At 35.0% G+C, this 21,148-nt stretch overlaps 1 protein-coding gene across 5 annotated transcripts; it reads left to right on the top strand.

The window, feature by feature from the left end:
- Positions 1-522: 522 nt before the first annotated feature.
- On the top strand, positions 523-7,491 carry LOC145574479 (uncharacterized). 5 transcript variants are annotated; one of them, XM_081632278.1, is made up of 4 exons: positions 523-2,649; positions 2,955-3,117; positions 3,223-6,152; positions 7,099-7,491. In XM_081632278.1, exon 1 carries the CDS (start codon positions 619-621, stop codon positions 2,545-2,547), a length of 1,929 nt encoding a protein of 642 aa, XP_081488404.1. In that variant the 5' UTR covers positions 523-618; the 3' UTR covers positions 2,548-2,649; positions 2,955-3,117; positions 3,223-6,152; positions 7,099-7,491. The 5 variants fall into 5 exon arrangements, 4 of the variants coding, with proteins under 4 accessions (XP_081488404.1, XP_081488403.1, XP_081488405.1 ...); XM_081632277.1 differs by having other exon boundaries at positions 523-2,628; XM_081632279.1 differs by having other exon boundaries at positions 523-2,628; positions 7,110-7,491.
- Positions 7,492-21,148: the final 13,657 nt, after the last annotated feature.

Below are 21,148 nucleotides of genomic sequence, written 5' to 3' on the forward strand. Positions count from 1 at the left end.
TTTCAAATTTTACACGTGTCAACTTCTCCTTCGATTTTTTTCCGCCTAAACTTTTTTTTTCCTTTTCCAATTTTCTTTACTTTTTACTTATTTATTTTTAATTTTGGAAAAGCTAAATATTGACTACATAGTACTTTTTATACAGTATATTTTTTTTATTTATTTTAAGAGAATTACATTATCTTAAGTTACATATAAATAATAAAGAAAACAAATATTAACCTTGTATATATGTGAACTCCGTCTAATTACAAAGTCCACTAAATTTTGTTGTAAACATATATTTTTATATATTTTTTGAAACAAAAACATAAACTTTCTTTTGATTATATTATTTTAATTTTTGTAGTTTTGTTTATATTAATAGAAATATTTTTTACATATTTTGAGTGATAATATGACTTGAAAATGTACACAATTATAATTTTTTTTTTATTATATCTGTGTGTCGGAGCTAATTATAATTAAAACAAAAAAAAAACACAATGTTAGAATTACTGTATTTACGGATTTATGGAGCACTCCATATGAAACAACAGAGGGATACAAGAATAAAAACCCAGGTACTTTTCTTTTGGAGAAGGAAAACATACGGAGTTTTTGATTTCAGAATTCCAGATGATGTCTCGATCTGTTGTTGTTGCCAAAGGTTTTCTTCGTCCTTATTTTCATGGCGCCACTTCAAACAAGCTTCTTCCTCTTCACTTTCATGGCGGATTCACAAGTAAGCTTCCCCATTTCTCTATTCCTTTCTTCCTTTACAATTTCAGTTTTCCCCTCTTCAATTCCCCCTCTTTTCAGCTTTCATTTCTGTTTCCTTGCCGAAATTACTCTAATTACGCTACTCATGATTTTGATGACCCCAAATTGTTTCTGAAATTTGTTAGAAAACAATCCAAATTAGGGTTTACTAATGTCGAAATCCCCCTTTCCCATTTCCATCATATGAAATCAATGCGACCTCTTCCTTCTATTATTGATTTCTGTATTTTATTGAGTGATATGTGTAAGATCAAACCCCACCCCCCTTTCTCCACTTTCATTTCCCTCTCTAGGCAGCTCCATTTCTTAGGTGTTCGTCCAAATCATTACTCCCTTACCATTCTGGCTAATTGTTACTGTCGTTTGAACTTTGTTCATTTTGGGTCGTCTCTTCTCGCTTTTATCATTAAGCTTGTTTATCAACCTAATATTGTTACCTTCACTACTCTCATCAACGGCTTCGTTCATACTCATCAATTCCACAAAGCCGTTGATTTGTTGGATAAAATTCTCAAGCTTGGCTTCCTACCCTCATTAGTCACCTACGGTTCTATCTTCAAAGGACTCTGTAGGTCCGGTGATAATGCCGGTGCTCTCAAACTCCTCAGAAATATGGAGTCTTATGGCCATTTTATGCCTAATCTTGTCATTTATAGCGCCATCATTGATAGTCTCTGTAAAGACCAGTTATTACCTCAGGCTCTCCATCTTTTCAAAGAGATGCAAGCCAAGGGACTTTCCCCAAATGTTGTCACCTTTACTACCCTAATTCGAGGTATGTTCACTTTGGGACAACAAAAGGAGGCCCTACAGATGCTAACTGAGATGTTGAGGAACAACATAACTCCTACCGTGGAGACCTACAACATGTTCATTGACATGTATTGTAAAGATGGCAAGGTTGGTGAAGCACGGGACATTTTTGAATACATGACTCAGATAGGATTGGTTCCCGATATCATCACTTACAACGCTCTGTTAGACGGATATTGTTTACGTGGTGAGATGGATGAGGCAGAAAAGCTCATGGATTTGATAGTTGAAAATGGTTGCAAACCTGATGTAGTTACTTACAGCTGCTTAATCAATGGCTACTGCAAGTCTAAAAATATTGACAAAGCTCTTTGTCTGCTCCAAGAGATGCATTTTAACAGATTAACCCCTGATGTTATCACGTACACCACTCTTATAGATGCCTTGTGCAAGGACAATCAGCTCAAGCTTGCACACCAGTTTTTCGAAGAAATGGAAGCACATGGACTAAAACCAGATGTAATCGCTTGGAGCTCATTGCTTGATGGCATGTGTAGGAATGCACAAATAGATGAGGCAATCACAACACTGAAGCAAATGGAGAATACTGGAGTGGTCCCTAATATTGTTACATACAGTATCCTAATGGATGGTTTGTGTGAAGCTAATCGCCTTAGAGAAGCAGTGGACATTTTCTCCTTTCTCACAACTAAAGGGCTGCATGATGTGCATGCTTACACCATAATGATAAAAGCGTTTTGTAAAGAAGGGTATCTAGCTAAAGCCGATGAATTATTGAAGAATATGGAGGACGATGGATGCTTTCCAGATGAATGCACTTTCAATACAATTATTAGAGGATTTATAGATAGAAAGGATGTTAGGAGAGCTTTAGAGCTAGTCAACTTAATGAGAATCAAAGGGTTTGCTGCTGATAATCACACTATCTCATCATTTGTGGGCTTACTCACTGATCCAATTATCAATGATGCAGACAAGGATTTGCTGAAAAGTTTTTTGAGAACCGAGTGAGCTAGATTTTGGAGCAAAATTGGAAGGAGCAATGACTAAAGCATAATGATTAGCTGTGATCGAAATGTGAAAACACACATCGTGAGTTAACATTGTGAATCTGTAAGTCATATATTTAATGTGTTTTGATTGCTTGTAGGCAGAAACCTTAACGCCTGTGATTTTGAACATATCAACAAACTTGGATTAACCTGTTAATTCTGTATCCAATTGCTGTGTTTGCCTTCTATCTGCCAGTGAATTGCATTTGTTTAGCTTTATCTAAGCCACAGCGCTGGTACAAGAACTGAACATTTAAGAATTCCTCTCTTTTGCTTTTAGGTTTTGGTCCTTTTAGTATTTTGATTTATGAAAGGTTTGTTTCCTGATGTGTTCATTAAGCTGAAACTGGCTTAACTTGTTGCCAGGCTGAAGCGTTGAATTTGAACAAAATGGTGCTCTAGAGTCTAGACAGTGGATGAAGTTGCAGGGTATAAGGAACTTGATGATATAAAAGGTCTTTCAGGGCGTCTAACTTTTAAGTTTGATATGCTTGATAGGAAACTCTCGCTTCTGAACGGTAGAGAGAAGGTAATACTGTCAAAATAATGATTGCTTTGTCTTCAGCTCTGCCTAAGTGTTGTAATAACATCTTATCCGATTTCATTGGAAGGCTTAACACATTATTTTCTTCAGGCTTACTTGGTCTTCTGCATGTTCATGGTCAAATAGTCAACTTAACTAGTTCTCGATAAACATACCAATCTTTTAGACATACCTACAAAGGAGAAGCTTAAGGTTGGCGATCTATTTCATGTGTAACGCCTTTATTATAGAATGAACTCAGGATGGAGAATATGAGACATTTGGTCAACGCATTCCAGGGGTGAATATTGTTTATTGGTTGGATTTAGAAAAGAAATATGGTACGTCTGATGGTGAAATAGGTCCTGATCTGCAGATCAAATGTATACATAGTATATTTGTTATAGATCCGTCAACAGGCAAGGAGGCCGAGTTTTATCTGGATCAGAGCTGCATTGACGTGGAAAAGCTGTTGCTTAAAGCTGTACAAGTAAGATATACACGGCTACTTGAAATTAATAAAGAGCTTACTAAGAATGGTCAAATCTTTTGAGGTGCTGGTCATGTTCTCCTTCAGGTTATCATGGATGAAATTGGCGTGGAGCATAAGAAGGTTAGTAAAACATGTTTTGTCTGTTTTATCTCTTTACTGGGTGTGTTGGTAGTGTTTACTATGTATGACATTATACCAATTCATTAGTAAGGGGCCTTGGTAAGGATCTTGACCCCCCGACTTTTTTTATTTTAGGTTCAGGCTCTAAGGCCCTATTCCTGATATTTACGGCTGAACTTAAATTATTTTTACTGACCTAAAAGTGTTTATGTTGATCTTGTATTATTTTAACAGATTAAAACTTACTTTTTTTAATTCTCTGCTATGTTGTTCTTTGAAAGTTTGAAGTAAGTGCTTTTTACTAATTAAAACTTATTTTTGCTAAACAACTTATTTTTCTAGTAAACTTAATTTAGCTGATTATTTCTTTTGGTTGAGAAGAACAGGGCCCAATAAGGTCAGGTTGGGGTGGGTTTTTAAGTTGGGCATAGGCGGGCAATATTTGATGAATCCAAAGGAAAAAACTCAAGAGGGTCAATCTTCATGTGGTGACATAGGAAACAATTGTACCCTCTAAAATCTTGGGTATTGGGTTAGAGCTCACTTAATATCTATATTCAAGACAATATGAAATTATGGGAAAAAAATTATAATAACAATTTAATTTCACTCTTTCACATGAGTTAGAGGTGGAAGATCTGACTACAACACTTATAGGTTGGCTTTTGATTCCTCTGGACAAATTCTTTCAATATAGAGAGGAGACAAGGAAAGTGATTGGAAAAAAGATAATTGAGGGTTGTAGGCTCTATTCTTTTAATTGAAAATCTCAATTCTCACAAGGCTGGTTCACTTGACCTTTCAACCTCTCAGTTTGTTACTCAGTTGCACAAATCTGCCATGCCCCGTTGCAGAGGCCTTCATTGCAATAAGTGCTTTGGATACAGCTATCAAGCATATTTATTAATCTCTGTAGCTGAGCTCAATGAAATGACTTTCTGGATTGATTGTGATCTGTTTTTTGAACCTTAAGCTCCTATCTTGGAGCATGTTAAGAATTGTATGCTCATACCTTTACTTGCTGCAAGTGTGATGCTTACTGCTTACTATGGTAAGAGGGTTCAGGCCCGACCCTTAGCCAGTGCGGCCTGCACAACCGCACAGGGCCAATATTGCTTAGGGCCTCAAATTCATGCAATATATAGAAATTGTTGTAAAAAGTATTGAGTATAAGTGTTGTGGCTCAGTGGTAAATTTGGAGATATTAGTTTTAGGTAGGTGCATGGTTCGATTCCCATTGATTTATTTTTCATATTTTTTTTAATTAAAAGGTTTAGATACTCCCTCTATTTTCAAATATGTGCTCGATTTTTCATTTTCGGTTATTGTTTTTAACAAGTGTTCAATTCCTATATTTTGGAAGATACTAACAGTTTTTACTTTTCTCCCCACTAATGTTCCCCCAACTCAATTTCATCTTTCTAAAATATTTTCCATTCTATTTTTTTTTGTTTTTCAACATATTTTGCTTGAATAATAATTTAGTACAATCATTTCTTTGTTCTAAACCTCAGTGAAAATCAAAGCGCAACACTTATTAAAAAATGTGGGAGTGTTGTACATTTTTTTTAAAAAAAGCGCCTAATTTTATCTCAATTGCACCAGGGCCTCCATAATAGTTGGGACAGCCCTGAGGGGTATTTTATTAGAGGTATTCAATAGACGGAAATGTACTTCCCTTTTGAGTGTTAGTTTCAGTATATTTCATTTGATAGGTTCACCCCAAACCAGGGCTTCTTGTTATGTTAAATGTATGATTTTGCTCGCTATTTATTGTTTAATCTTGTTGTGTAAACATTCTGTGTGAAAATAGTGGCATTATGCTCTAAACTCATAGACTTTCATAACCTCTCTATGGATTATATCTACAATACGTGTTACGCTCAGTATTGTTGTCTGGTGTACACCTATAGCTGCATGCATATGGAAATAGAAAAGGTTCGAGCGGCCGACAAATCTTTTTACCCTTTGCTCTTTTGAAGGGATGAGAAATTGAGAAGGGGAAAACTGTGAAGTGAGGGCACTTGAGCCTATTACATGGTGGTGTTCTAAATATCTATGTTGTAGAACTAAGTCAACTAACTATTTCAGAGATATGTCTAAGCTAAGTTTTCTAAGAAAATATTTGATGAGTTATGCTGCATTATTGAGAGAAGAAGCTTGGTGCAAGACAAAGGGAATTGGATCGTGAGGCAGAGCTTGAACTTGAAGAGAAGAATTCCAAAGTAAAAGCAAAATCAAATATGTCCAACTGTCCAAGGTTGTTTCAAGCTGGTGATTGTATGTCTTAAATTATTTTCCTTTACCAGAGATGTTTAACAGGCTGAGAGGGAGGCTCGGAAGAAACCGAATTTTGGGTTTTTTCAGCAGGAAAAAGCAAAATCAAAATCTAAGGGGTTAAAGAACGCGAAGAAATGGAGTTGAGAAGGTATTCTCTGTAATTTTTGATTAAGATACCCTCACTGTGATCACTGTATTCTCTTAATTTTTGATTAAGATACCCTCACTGTGATCACACTCTTTGCTGAGGGATCTCAAAAATGCTGTTAATGAAAGGCTCTTAATCGTGTACATAGCATTAAGTTGATGGTATATAGGATCCTAGTGATCTTTGTTTTGTGATTGAAAAGGAAAGAACACATGTAGCTGTGACGGGAATTTTAATAGCATATCTTAGTTTCAGTTTTCTGCATACTTAGCTTAGAACTTGAGAAAATAATTTAGAGTTTGTAAAAAAGCAATTTGATTTCCCTTAAGGGCATGCTTGGATTGGAGGTAATACATTAAGGGGGTAATAAAAGTCAAACTAAGCAAAATGAATGTGAAAATAGGGAAGAAGGAGATAGTGATGGTGTGATTGTAAGAAAATTATTTAGTGATGGTATGGTGTGAGGTGAAGAAAGAGGAATCAATACCCTCATTTTGGGGGTAATAGTTACACTAGGGGGAGGGTGGGTAACTATTACCCTCATTATGAGAGTAATAATTCCTCCATCTCTCTCTTTTTCTCATGGCACAACTAGTTTAATTCATTTGGAAGCACCATGTCTCCTACAACAACACCTCTAATTACTTTTGTTTTTTCAAGTTTGACTTTTATTACCCCCTTAATGTTTTACCCCCAATCCAAGCATGCCCTAAGTGTTCTTTTTTTATCCCTCCTCATCCCTAAAATCAAATCAGATAAGTAATACTCTTTAGTTTTTCAAGGAAATGGAAGCTCATGAACTAATGCCAAATGTAATCACTTGGAATTCATTGCTTGATTGCTTGTGTAAAATTGCACAAATTTATTAGGCAATTGCAACAGTGAAGGAAATGGAGAGTACAAGAGTTGTCCCTGATATTTTTACGTAATGTACCCTGATGGACAGTTTGTGTGAAGCTAGGTGCCTTAACGAAGCAGTGGATATTTTCACTTCTCTGGTGACAAAGTGCTTACAGCCCGATGTGGTGTACCTGCAACGCTATTATTAAAGGATGGGATGTCAGCATGGCTCTGGAACTACTCAGCACCATGAAAAAAAGGGTTTGCCGCGGATGCTCTCACAATTTCATAACTGATCACGCTGTATATGATTCAGACAAGGCTTTGCTTCGAAAGTATTTCGAGATGTGAATTGTTAGGTATTTGGCCTTTAATAATTTTAAATTGTGGTTCATGTATAGATTCTTCTTTTCTTGTTATATCTACCCTTTTACTTGTGTTTCCTAGTGCTGAGGTTGAATATGAACCCTTGAGATTATAATCCACACTGTTTTTTGAATTGGTGGAATTTTGCATTTTGGAGGCTTGGCAATATCATGTTTCACGTATAAGTCTTTTCAATAATTGTTGCATCAAGCTTTTTAGTACATTTAAAGTCATATTTGGCAAGAAGTGCTGAGACAATAATTTCTGATATTTGCAATTCATCTAAGACTTGCAGTTGCAGCTTCCGTAGCTCCTGACAGCGGTGACTGGTGAGTAATCAATAAATTGAATAGAGTTGTATGAGACGGTTTGCTTAAATTACCTTTTATTCAGTCATAATAATCAGCCTAATGGAACGTAGTAAACCCCGACCAGTCGCCTATGCCTAATGGAATGAAGTAAACCATCATCAGTTCAGGATACATATAATTTGGATACATACATATCATTTGGATACATACATAAAGAAGTCGAGGATAAATCAAAGTATGTACCTAAAAGGCAACTAACAAATGGTTTGGTGTCGAAAACATTGAACTCATCCATGTGTTCTCCTGTCCCTATGAATATCACAAGATCTGGTTTGTGTCATCAAATGTTATCAATTCAATGATTATAAGATCATAGAGTTCCTTTTTAAATCGTTCCAAACCTTCAACAACCATCTCATTGGATCTTTTTCGTGTAACTGTTCCAATTACATGCTTAGCTTGTCAATGCATAATATAAAAAGGAATTTAAAAGATAGATATAAGATAGAATTTAAAAGATAGATACAAGTGTATAATACCTTCCATAGAAGGAAGTGTGGTGGTTGATTAACATAAAATTTCGCGAGTACCTTCTTATCAATCACATTTGAATTATTTAGATTTTGGAGAGCACAAGACATGCTCCCACTTAATTTTGATAACACTATTATTGCACTTATTTGTTTGTTTCGAACTCCAAAATTCCTAGTGTTTTTTACGGGCAAACACTAGTTTACTCCTCTTTATCCGATTATGTGAAACTATATAACTTGACGTGTATCCCATTGATCTAAGGGTATATATTATTGTTCTACTACTAATCAATAAACAGAAATTACTTATCTCTTGATGCGTGAACCAAAGTTTCAATAGCCGCATCGTGGAGAACCACTGACCTAAAAGACGATTCCGCGCTACCTCCCGGTGCAGTATACTAGAAGCGGTCGCCCTCCAGGATAAGCACGGCGCCGGAGTTTATGTGCACTCACAAACCCGACCGGAACTCAGAATACTTGCCCAGAAAACAGAACAGAAAGAACTCGTGTTTAGATAACTTTAGAGAAGAGAGAAGAGTGATTGTGTTATTGTATTTTTGACTGGGAACTCAGAATACTTGCCCAGAAAACAGAATAGAAAGAACTCGTGTTCAGAATACTTGCTAAGAAAACGACCTGATTTATTAAGCCAGTCAACAACAGAAGCAATAGACAAGGATAAGAATAATTCCAACAGACAAAAAGGAATATTCTGTTTAACAAAGAAAAGGAAATAAAATTTCTTCAAAAAGATAACAAGGACCCACGCCCGCGCATCGCATTCCCCAAGTCCCGAGGCCCGAGCCCGACCCGACCCGGCGCGCGCGCGTGTGTGTGGAGTAACACTTACCTCCCACTCACTCAACTAAGTAGTGCTAAAACACTACAATATAAAAACAAGGAAAAACCTTTCCCCCCAACCAATGTGGGATTTTCCCCTTTCATTTGTTTTTTTTTTCCCTCTCTCTTGTTTTTCCCCAACTCTCTTATTTTATATCAAGAACTTCCAACAATCCCCCACAGGTTCGAAGATATGGAAAAGAAAGGAAGGAAAAGATGAATTCTGGGCAAAACAAAACAATTGCATAAGTGTCAATGTCTTGCGACTTGAATTAACACATAGTGGACATCAAGCTATGATCCCTCACCTACCAAGTGACTTTCGTCTTGAACTCAATAGGGAGTTAGGGACCCGTCACTTTGAGCTACATAATTGAACATGTATAATATTCCGAAATTCCGCGAATAAAGATGACGCATTATACTGGCCATACGTCCAGCCTGGATGCTCATAGGTGCTCTAGAGTATAAGCCCACGAAATACTCATAGGAAGCGGCCACACTTCCACACCTAAGTAGGTGAACTCCATCAAGTGTGAGCTACAACACACCTCCAAAAATGTGGATATGGGTTCATTAAGAGCCATATGCTCAACCTCCTTCTCATTTGTAGCTAAGCACAACAAACATTCAGAGATGGACAAATAAAATAAAAAATGTGCTTCCGAATTATTATATAATGTTCCCCTTTGAACTCATGGTGAGTAGGAGTTCACTATTTCACAATTCATGCAACGGGATTTAGCCCCATCTCTTCCGATGTTTCCAAAACTAATTTTTTTACATAGGCCTTTAGTTAACGGATCCGCAATGTTCTTTTCAGACTTAACATAGTCCACTGATATCACCCCTTCAGACAACAAATTTCTGACGGTTTTATGCCTCAGACGAATGTGTCTCTTCTTCCCATTATAGGCATGGTTGTGTGCAACGGCAATTGCAACTTGCGAATCACAATGAAGTGCAACTGAAGGAGGTGGCTTCCCCCACAGTGGAATATCTGCAAGCATGTTCCTCAACCATTCTGCCTCATGACCTGCCAATTCAAGAGCAATAAACTCAGATTCCATAGTAGACATAGCAGTACAAGATTGCTTACAAGATTTCCAGGATACGGCTCCACCCCCAAGGGTGAAGACATAGCCACTAGTGGAGTTAACTTCATCATTATCAGATACCTAGTTGGCATCACAAAAACCTTCCAAAACTCCAGGAAATTTGGAGTAGTGCAAACCCCAATCCGCAGTACCCTTAAGGTACCTAAGCAACCTCCTAAGAGCAATCCAATGATCACTGCTTGGGTTATGAGTGTACCTGCTCAACCTACTAACAGAATAAGCAATGTCAAGTCTAGTGTAGTTCATTAGAAACATAACACTACCAATAATTCTAGCATACTCAGACTGATTAACTGGATCACCATTATTTTTCTTTAGGTGGAAACTTGGGTCATATGGAGTCTTAACTGGATCGACATTAAATAAGTCAAACTTTTTAAGAAGTTTTTCAACATAGTGTGACTGATTAAGACAGATGCCTTTTGGAGTCCTTTTGATTTTTACTCCCAAAATCACATCTGCCTCACCCATGTTTTTCATTTCAAAATTTGAACTCAAAAACTGTTTTGTCTCATTTATTCGATCCAAGTCAGTCCCAAAAATCAACATATCATCCACATAAAGACAAATAATTACACAACCATGACTATCATGCTTAAAATAAACACAAGAGTCACCTTCATTGACATGAAAACCATTACCAGTCATAGTCTTATCAAATTTGTCATGCCATTGCTTTGGAGCTTGCTTAAACCCATACAATGACTTGACTAACTTACAAACCTTGTTCTCTTGGCCTGGAACAACAAACCCTTCAGGTTGGACCATATAAATCTCCTCATCCAAGTCACCATTCAAAAATGCAGTTTTGACATCCATTTGATGAACAACAAGATCAAAAATGCAAGCAAGATCAATTAAAGTCCTAATAGTTGCAATTTTAGTAACAGGGGAGTAAGTATCAAATAATCAATGCCAAACTTTTGTGTAAAATCCTTTACCACTATTCTTGCTTTATACTTGTCTATGGATCCATCGCCCTTCAATTTTTTCCGAAAGATCCATTTACAAGTAATGGGCTTACAACCTCTAGGAAGTTCAACCAATTCCCAAGTGTTATTATTGAGAATTGATTGTAATTCACTATCAATTGCTTCTTTCCAAAAAACAGCATCAACTGATCTCATTGCCTCATCATAGGTCCTTGGATCATCTTCCAAAATAAATAAATGCACAAAATCATCATCAATTAAGGAAGATTCAGATAAATAAGATGAAATAAAATCAGGACCAAAACTGTTTTCCTTTCTTGCCCTTTTGCTTCTCCTTGGCTCCAAAACAGAATCATTGTTAGTAATAGGAGAATTAGCAATAGGTAAACTAACAGAATTACTAGCCATTAATTCACTATCATTAGAGGGAGATATTTTCCAAGGAAAAATGTTATCAAAGAACTCAGCATCTCTAGCCTCAATGATATGGCCACCTGCATAAGTGTTGTTAGTACCTTTGACAAAGAAACGATAAGCTGCACTTTGATAAGCATAGCCAATAAAAATAGCATCAACAGTTTTAGGACCAATTTTATCCCTCTTGAAACTAGGTATGCCTACCTTTGCTAGGCACCCCCACACTTTCAAGTATTTCAGGTTTGGCGCTCGACCCTTCCATATTTCGTATGGAGTCTTGTCAAGCTTCTTGTGAGGAACCCTGTTCAAAACATAACAAGCAGAAAGAATAGCCTCCCTCCACATGTTATTAGGAAGCCCAGAACTAATAAGCATAGAATTCATCATATTCTTTAAAGTTCTATTTTTCCTTTCAGCTATACTATTTTATTCGGGTGAATAGGGAGCCGTTGTCTCATGAACAATGCCAAATTGCTCACAAAATGCCTTAAGAGTGTCAGGGCTGTACTCACCACCCCTGTCACTCCTAACCCTTTTAATCTTTTTGTCCAACTGGTTTTCTACCTCAGCTTTATATTTGAGGAACATTTCCTCAGCTTCTTCCTTAGACCTGAGAAGATAAACCATACAAAAACGTGAGCAATCATCAACAAAGGTAATGTAATACTTTTTACCCCCTCTACTTTCGTGATTGTTAAAATCACCCAAGTCACTATGAACAAGGTCAAGTACTTTAGTCTGTCTATCTACTGATTTAAATGGCTTCTTTGTAAATTTGGCTTCAACACAAATTTGACATTTCGAAAAATCAGTGTTAGAAAAACTTGGAATCAAATTTAAGTTTTTAAGCCTTTTAATAGAATCAATATTAACGTGGCCTAATCTAGCATGCCATAAATCAATAGACTCAGCAATATAAGCAGAAGAAGTACTAGCATTCTTATTCATAGTGTCAATTTTAACATCAAGAGTAAAAAGCCCCCCATTACAAAAGCCCTTTCCCACAAATTCCCCATTGCGAGTAAGAACTAATCTATCAGAATCAAAAGAGAGCTTCAGTCCAGCTTTCATGAGTAAACTGCCAGAAATTAAATTTCTGCGCATTTCTGGAACATGCAAAACATTAGTCAGAGTAAGCAATTTTCCAGAATTGAGAGTGAGAACGATCTTCCCTTTGCCTTGGATAGAAGCAGAAGCTGAGTTGCCCATGAAAACATTTTCACCTTCAACCTTGTCATAGGTAGTGAACATGTCCTTGTTGGCGCAGATGTGTCTTGTAGCTCCAGTGTCAACAATCCACTCAGCAGCATTACCTGTAAAGTTAGCTTCTAAAACAACAGCAACAATAACGTCAGAATCCTCAATAAGATTTGCTTGACTTTGCCCATTCTTCTTCTTCTTCTTGACCCTGCAATCCTTAGCCTTGTGACCAGTCAAACCACACTCAAAACAAGTACCCTTAAACTTGTACTTCTGAACCTTCCCTTTAGGCTTAAGAGAACTGCTATTGGCTTTGGATTGGTTGTTGTGTTTGGGTTCAACAAGATTGGCTTTGGCAGAGGAAGAGGAAGGAAAAACAGAAGGGTCTTTGTCTTTGATACGGTTTTCCTCCTCAATTTTGAGGTGTCCTACAAGCTCCTCTAAGGTTAGGTCTTTCTTTTTGTGCATCAGTTGGTTACGAAAATCCTTCCAAGAGGGAGGGAGTTTCTCAATCAAAACAATAGCAAGGGTAATATCACAAATAGACAGACCTTCAGCAGCCATACTAATACACACATTCTCATAAGCATGAATCTGATCAATAATAGGCTTATCATCAACAACTTGAAAACTCAACCACTTACTAACACAATAACGTTTAGTACCAGCATCATCAGTCCCATTTTTTTTCTCTAAAGCATCCCAAATATCCTTAGCATGATAAAAACCCATTTAAATATCCAACATATTATTTGATATATAATGCAACAACATGCCCTTACAGGTTCTATCATCCTTAGCAAACTTAACATCAGTTTCTGACAAATTATCCTTATCATCAGGTTCAACAATATCATCAAGAACATATGCAACATCAATTTGCTCCAAATAAAAACGCATCCTAACAGCCCAACGTTTATAATTCTTTCCATCAAGAGGTTCTAACTTAGACATATCAGGAATCAGAAACTTGGAAGCCATAATCGTCTTTTAGATTGTTCTACTATTAAGCAATAAACAGAAATTACTTATCTCTTAATGTGTGAACCAAAGTTACAATAGCCGCGTCGTGGAGAACCACTGACCTAAAAGACGATTCCACGCTACCTCCCAGTGCAGTATACTAGAAGCGGTCGCCCTCCAGGATAAGCACGGCGCCGGAGTTTATGTGCACTCACAAACCCGACCGGAACTCAGAATGCTTTCCCAGAAAACAGAACAGAAAGAACTCGTGTTTAGATAACTTTAGAGAAGAGAGAAGAGTGATTGTGTTATTGTATTTTTGACTGGGAACTCAGAATACTTGCCCAGAAAACAGAATAGAAAGAACTCGTGTTCAGAATACTTGCTAAGAAAACGACCAGATTTATTAAGCTAGTCAACAACAGAAGCAATAGACAAGGAAAAGAATAATTCCAACAGACAAAAAGGAATATTCTGTTTAACAAAGAAAAGGAAATAAAATTTCTCCAAAAAGATAACAAGGACCCACGCCCGCGCATCGCATTCCCCAAGTCCAGAGGCCCAAGCCCGACCCGACCCGGCGCGCGCTCGCGTGTGTGTGTGGAGTAACACTTACCTCCCACTCACTCAACTAAGTAGTGCTAAGACACTACAATATAAAAACAAGGAAAAACCTTTTCCCCCAACCAATGTGGGATTTTCCCCTTTTATTTGTTTTTTGGGAAATTCCCATTGATACACTCCAGGTATTGACTTTTCCCAGTGGTACCACATTTTTTTTTACTTCCTGCTGATACACTCAAGGTTTTGACTTTATAATTGACGTGATTAGTCTGTTAATCAGACGTTAATAACTTAGTAAATTTAGGTTAATAGCTGAGTTAGGTTACTAAAGTAGGAAAAGACTAATTTGCCCCCTTTTAAATCCTTCCCTCCATCATCCATAATTAAACCCCTTCCCCTTCCATTTATGTCGATTGGACTTAAACCAAACTCAGTTTCAAATTTCATCTCTCTCTCCTCTGCTCTCTGGTGAATTCACGAAGCAATCACAGGTTTTGCAAGGGAAATTCGCTAATTTCATTGGTCTACAAAGCCATTAGAGGGAAATCTTGCATAATTTAGGTACTTTAGCACTACTACTGTTCATTTATGCATGATTTGGTGCATTTGTTTGATGTTCTGATTTTCTATGCGATTTTAGGTTTAATTCATGATTTAAATGATGTATATTAGTGTGATTTTAGGGTTCTTTCATGTATATTAGGTGCGTGATTATGTTTGTTCAATTATTTGTTTAGAGTATGGAATTAAATTGGATGAAATGCCATGATCATATTTCATTGACTGTTGGATACCTGAATTGGAATTTATTTGCATGTTGTAAGTGTGTACATTGTTTTCAATATTTTGCAGAATGGGTGATGTGGTGTTAAGGTTTCATTACTTTGATAAACATGTTGATATTGGTGTTGACTTAGATAGATGTAATTTGATGGATTTGATTATGGAATTTGAGGACACTGTGTAATCCCTCGTATTTTTAAATATATTATTAATGAAATTATATTTTATTCATAATATTTATTTGTATTTTTTCGGATTTAATTTCAAAAGTTTCAAATTATTTTTGGGTTTGATGAACGATTTTATTACAAAGAACTTTTTATGAACCTTTCTTCACTAATTTATATCCAGCAAACAAACCAAACCCACTTTCTTTTCTTAATTGGCCCATTAATTTTATGAGGCCCAATCTTAAAACTAACCCTACACCACTCTCTCTCCTATAAATACCCCATACATCCCCAAAATTTCCCCACACAAAAGGTTAGTTTTATTTCCTTTCTCTTTTGTTTTATTAATTTGTGTAATTATAATTATTTATGGGTTTTGATTTTATTGTTTGAATCAATTTAATTGGTATCAAATTGTATTTTGATGATTCAACTTTATAATTTCAGATTTTATAAATGTTATAATTTTCAGATTTTGTAAATTTAATAACCTAGGGTTTTTAATTATTGAAAATCATGATTTTAGGGTTTTTATGAACAATTGATTTAGGGCTTTTATAGTAATGATGTTTTGAAATTTTGGTGATTATACTACTAATTAGTTTCCAGATTATTTTGAACACGTAAATTCGTATTTTAATGTTTAGATTTCGGTTCGTTAATATTAATCCCGTTTTAATCCCGATCAGGTTCTGAACTCATCCGATTTTGACAAAAAAGTAGTGTTTTCCATGTGGAAACGATGTTTTAAGAAAGACTCACTACCTTTGGTAGTGAGCACCACCCTCTCGTGGCCAAATTCTGCCTCTAAATATGATTTTCGGGCAGTTTTTCATTTTTAACGAAGTTTTTTATTTTTAAAATTTTATCCTTGAGTTTGATTAATAAAATTAATTATGTTTAAAGTTAATTAAGCATATAAATATGTGTTTTTTTTATTTTAATAAGTTTTTCATCATATTATATTGTTGGAAATTACTTGGGATAGTAATATTAATTGTTGGTTGTTTTCTAGGAAGTGATGATTATTCCCTAGGAGAATTTTAAGTGATTAAAAGTGGCTCAAAGGATTGTTTGTACGAGGTACGTACATGTCTACTTCGTTATAAGTAGTATCGTGTTAGGTACCAAAAAGGAAAGAACTTAGTTTCATGATTAGGGAACATTTGGATGAAAATTGTTTGGTTACGCATTGATTTAATTCATGTGCTTATGTTTATGAAACATGTTTTGGTGAATTGATTATGTTTGTATGGAATCATGGATGCAAACATGTTGAATTATATTGGATAAAATGTTTGTATGGAATGTTGATACAAGCATAATTTTATTGGATTGGTTTGTCAACCACATTTGATTTATTAAAGGATTGGAATTGAATGATTTAAGTGGAATGAATTTATTAATTATTCCACAAGGTTATTATTATTTATTTATTACTCAATCATAACTTGTTAGTATGTTGAGTAAAGGTGGATTAAGCCGAAATGGCTAGGTGAGTTGAGTATGTTCAACAATTTTGGATAATTTGGAAGTTTAATGGAATTAAAGGTTAATTTGTGATGTGATCACCATTGTCCTAAATAAGATTAAAAACGAATTGATGTATGATTGTTATGTATGGTCTTCTTGATTGAGTTGGCTATTAATTAAAATTGTAATCACGTAAAGTGAAACATGGATGAGCAATAAAACTCTGGAAAGCGTGCACTTCTAGAGTATTGACAATTATGGGTTGGGGTACACGGTGGTAGCCCGTGGCTTTTCGAGGCTTGTTTGATCAACATGTCCTCTTCTCTTTTGGTATTTACATTTTATTTTATAATGAAAGTTAGATGGGATCCTAGACTAACTTTGTGAGAATGGAGTCGCGCCCATTCTTGCATCGCGCTAAACTTTTATTTCAAATGGTCATTTGGGACCTGGATTGGACAACCTGGTCTATTGCTTACTCCAAACTAAATAAATTAAATTAATTAAATTGAATATGATGAGTCAAGTGTTTGGAATTTAGTAAGTATGTTGAGTCAATTAAATTGTCTAAGTGTGGAGTCTTGATTAATGAATTCGTGTTGTATGTTTATTTACTTTAATTAATTGAGCATGCTAGGTTTGGTATGTTGTAGCTTGTATGTACTCAGCTTTGCTGATTGCGTGCTTTTGTGTGTGTTTTCTTTTGGTCATGGCCTTCGCCTTTCAATGACCCTGTGATGATCCAATTATTACACTTGTATTATTGGGGAGCAGTATTGCACAGGTTAGCTTGATGATGTGCAGTTCGGGATTTGACAATCGCATTGTCAAGGGATGGTGTGATTGAGTGTATTCGTTCTTTGTGTTGAAATTATTTATGCTTTGCAATTTCATTTATGTTTTGGATTTTTAATATTGGTTTGGTTTTAAATAAGGGCCTTATATGGTTCCAATTTGTAAGCTTTGACTTATTCGTTTTCTAAACTGTGTTATTTTAAATACTTAAGTTTGTTTTTCCGCTGCGATACTTTGATAAAGCCTTAACGTTTTAACACGTGGCGGTAACATGTCAATGGTTCTCCACTATTTTATTTAAAGTAAGTGGTTTGGAAAAGGGAGAATTATTGGGGTGTTCCAAAGTGGTATCAGAGCTTAGGTTCGATTTAATTACCACCAAATTTAATTTAAAGTTTTTAGGCGCCTAACGTTTTAAATCTAATGAGTTTATTCGACTACCTTATTTAAAGTTAACTTAGATTTTCAAAAATTATTCTATTCTAATATATTTATTTCGGCATTTAATAAAAAAAAGTTTATTTATTTGTTTTATATATTTTCAAAGTATTTTTGTTATTTTGAAATAAAATGAATTTAATTATTTATTTTTATTCCTAACTTGTGTGCTTATTTTGCTTATCGGTGAGATTTGGGTAGCATTAGAAAGGGCGTATAGAATAGATTATTTATTTCTTTATGCATTGTAATTAATTACTTAATGCTTTTATATTGTATGAAGTGATCATGCAAGTTATTTAATTGTGTATGTTCATGTAATGGTGCAAACTTGAGTGATCACTTAGTATCATGTTTAAGGATTAAAGCATGTCATATGGAATGGAATGGAATGAGATTCTTTGTGTAATGTGAAATGTTTAAATGATTTAATTTATTTGTGTGAAGCATGTAATTATGTGTCTACTAATGTGTGTTAATTTAATGATGTTATGCACTTGATGCATGAATTTTGGTGGAATTGAATCAAGGGAATTATTTTATTTAATTTTCGTGTGCGTAGGAATGATTAAAAATAAATAATCATTTCCTTTGAAAGTGACTTATTAGGGGCGATTGTGTGGCCGTGTCCACCTTTCTACCTTAATATATATATTTGATGATTATGAATGTGATTTATTAAGCAAGAAGAGTTTTTTTCGCGCTGATGTCAGCCTAAGAGTGTGTTACATTTCTAGGTAGAGAAGGAGGATGGCTAACAATGATGCTTTAGCTGCTGCTATTAGGACTAGTTGAACCAAATTCGATTGACTTGCTTATTAGTTTGCCTACTAGTGAGGTTGTGAGGTGCACCAAGATACATAAGGGTTTACCTTTGAGGATTGGAGAGACTGATTTTCCATCTGATCTTATAGAATTTGAGTTGGATGACCTTGATGTCATTTTGGGAATAGATTGGTTAGCCACTTATAAGCTAATATAAGATTGATTGTGAGATAAAGAATGTTTACTTAAGGAGTTCTTTGGGGGAGATTGTGTATTACAGACGTTTTGGGAAACCAAATGGTATTGGGATTATTTCTGCGTTAAAGTTGTCAAAACTTGTACGTAAGGGGCATCCTTTGTTCTTTTGTTGTGTGCAAAACTTGGAAATGAGTAGTAAGTGAATGTGGAAGATGTGCCAATTGTGAATGAGTTTTGGATGTATTTTGTGAAGAAGAAATATGGGAGCATGAGATTGTGGATCGATTATAGAGAGTTGAAATAATGTCACAATAAAGAATAAGTACCCACTACCCAAGATCGATGATTTGTTTGATCAATTGAAGGGAGCTAGTGTGTTTTTCAAGATTGATTTACGTTCGGGGTATCATCAATTAAGAGTGGCTGATAAGGATATACCTAAGACTGCTTTTAGGATTAGATATGGGCACTACGAGTTTACAGTTTTGTCTTTTGAGTTGACCAATGCACTTGCAATTTTTATAGACTTGATGAATCGAGTATTCCATGAACAAGTTTGTAGTTGTTTTTATTGATGATATTTTGGTATACTCGAAAAGTGAGGAAAACATGAGCCATTGGGAGGCCGAGGATGATATGAGAAAGAGATAACCTAAGTTGTTTAATGAGGTGAGTTACGAGGGCGTAACTCTTGTTCTTTAAGGGGGGTAGAATGCGTATAATTTCACGCTTTTTACCCTATTTTATGCTATTTTATGGTGTTTTCATGCTTTTCATAGCGATTTTATTTGTTTACGCATCTAGTGAAGTGCGTAAATTGGAATGGTGATAAAGTATTAGTGTCGATATTATGACACAATTGGGATATAATTTTGTAATTTTTGAAATGGCTTTATGCAAAAGTTTTGCAATTTATGGGATTTTGTGCTAAGTTTCGGGACGAAACTTCTTTTAAGAGGGGTAGATTGTAATCCCTCGTATTTTTAAATATATTATTAATGAAATTATATTTTATTCATAATATTTATTTGTATTTTTTCGGATTTAATTTCAAAAGTTTCAAATTATTTTTGGGTTTGATGAACGATTTTATTACAAAGAACTTTTTATGAACCTTTCTTCACTAATTTATATCCAGCAAACAAACCAAACCCACTTTCTTTTCTTAATTGGCCCATTAATTTTATGAGGCCCAATCTTAAAACTAACCCTACACCACTCTCTCTCCTATAAATACCCCATACATCCCCAAAATTTCCCCACACAAAAGGTTAGTTTTATTTCCTTTCTCTTTTGTTTTATTAATTTGTGTAATTATAATTATTTATGGGTTTTGATTTTATTGTTTGAATCAATTTAATTGGTATCAAATTGTATTTTGATGATTCAACTTTATAATTTCAGATTTTATAAATGTTATAATTTTCAGATTTTGTAAATTTAATAACCTAGGGTTTTTAATTATTGAAAATCATGATTTTAGGGTTTTTATGAACAATTGATTTAGGGCTTTTATAGTAATGATGTTTTGAAATTTTGGTGATTATACTACTAATTAGTTTCCAGATTATTTTGAACACGTAAATTCGTATTTTAATGTTTAGATTTCGGTTCGTTAATATTAATCCCGTTTTAATCCCGATCAGGTTCTGAACTCATCCGATTTTGACAAAAAAGTAGTGTTTTCCATGTGGAAACGATGTTTTAAGAAAGACTCACTACCTTTGGTAGTGAGCACCACCCTCTCGTGGCCAAATTCTGCCTCTAAATATGATTTTCGGGCAGTTTTTCATTTTTAACGAAGTTTTTTATTTTTAAAATTTTATCCTTGAGTTTGATTAATAAAATTAATTATGTTTAAAGTTAATTAAGCATATAAATATGTGTTTTTTTTATTTTAATAAGTTTTTCATCATATTATATTGTTGGAAATTACTTGGGATAGTAATATTAATTGTTGGTTGTTTTCTAGGAAGTGATGATTATTCCCTAGGAGAATTTTAAGTGATTAAAAGTGGCTCAAAGGATTGTTTGTACGAGGTACGTACATGTCTACTTCGTTATAAGTAGTATCGTGTTAGGTACCAAAAAGGAAAGAACTTAGTTTCATGATTAGGGAACATTTGGATGAAAATTGTTTGGTTACGCATTGATTTAATTCATGTGCTTATGTTTATGAAACATGTTTTGGTGAATTGATTATGTTTGTATGGAATCATGGATGCAAACATGTTGAATTATATTGGATAAAATGTTTGTATGGAATGTTGATACAAGCATAATTTTA

The sequence above is a fragment of the Chenopodium album genome, chromosome 13 (assembly GCF_948465745.1).
Source record: "Chenopodium album chromosome 13, dcCheAlbu1.1, whole genome shotgun sequence".
NCBI lineage: Eukaryota > Viridiplantae > Streptophyta > Magnoliopsida > Caryophyllales > Amaranthaceae > Chenopodium > Chenopodium album.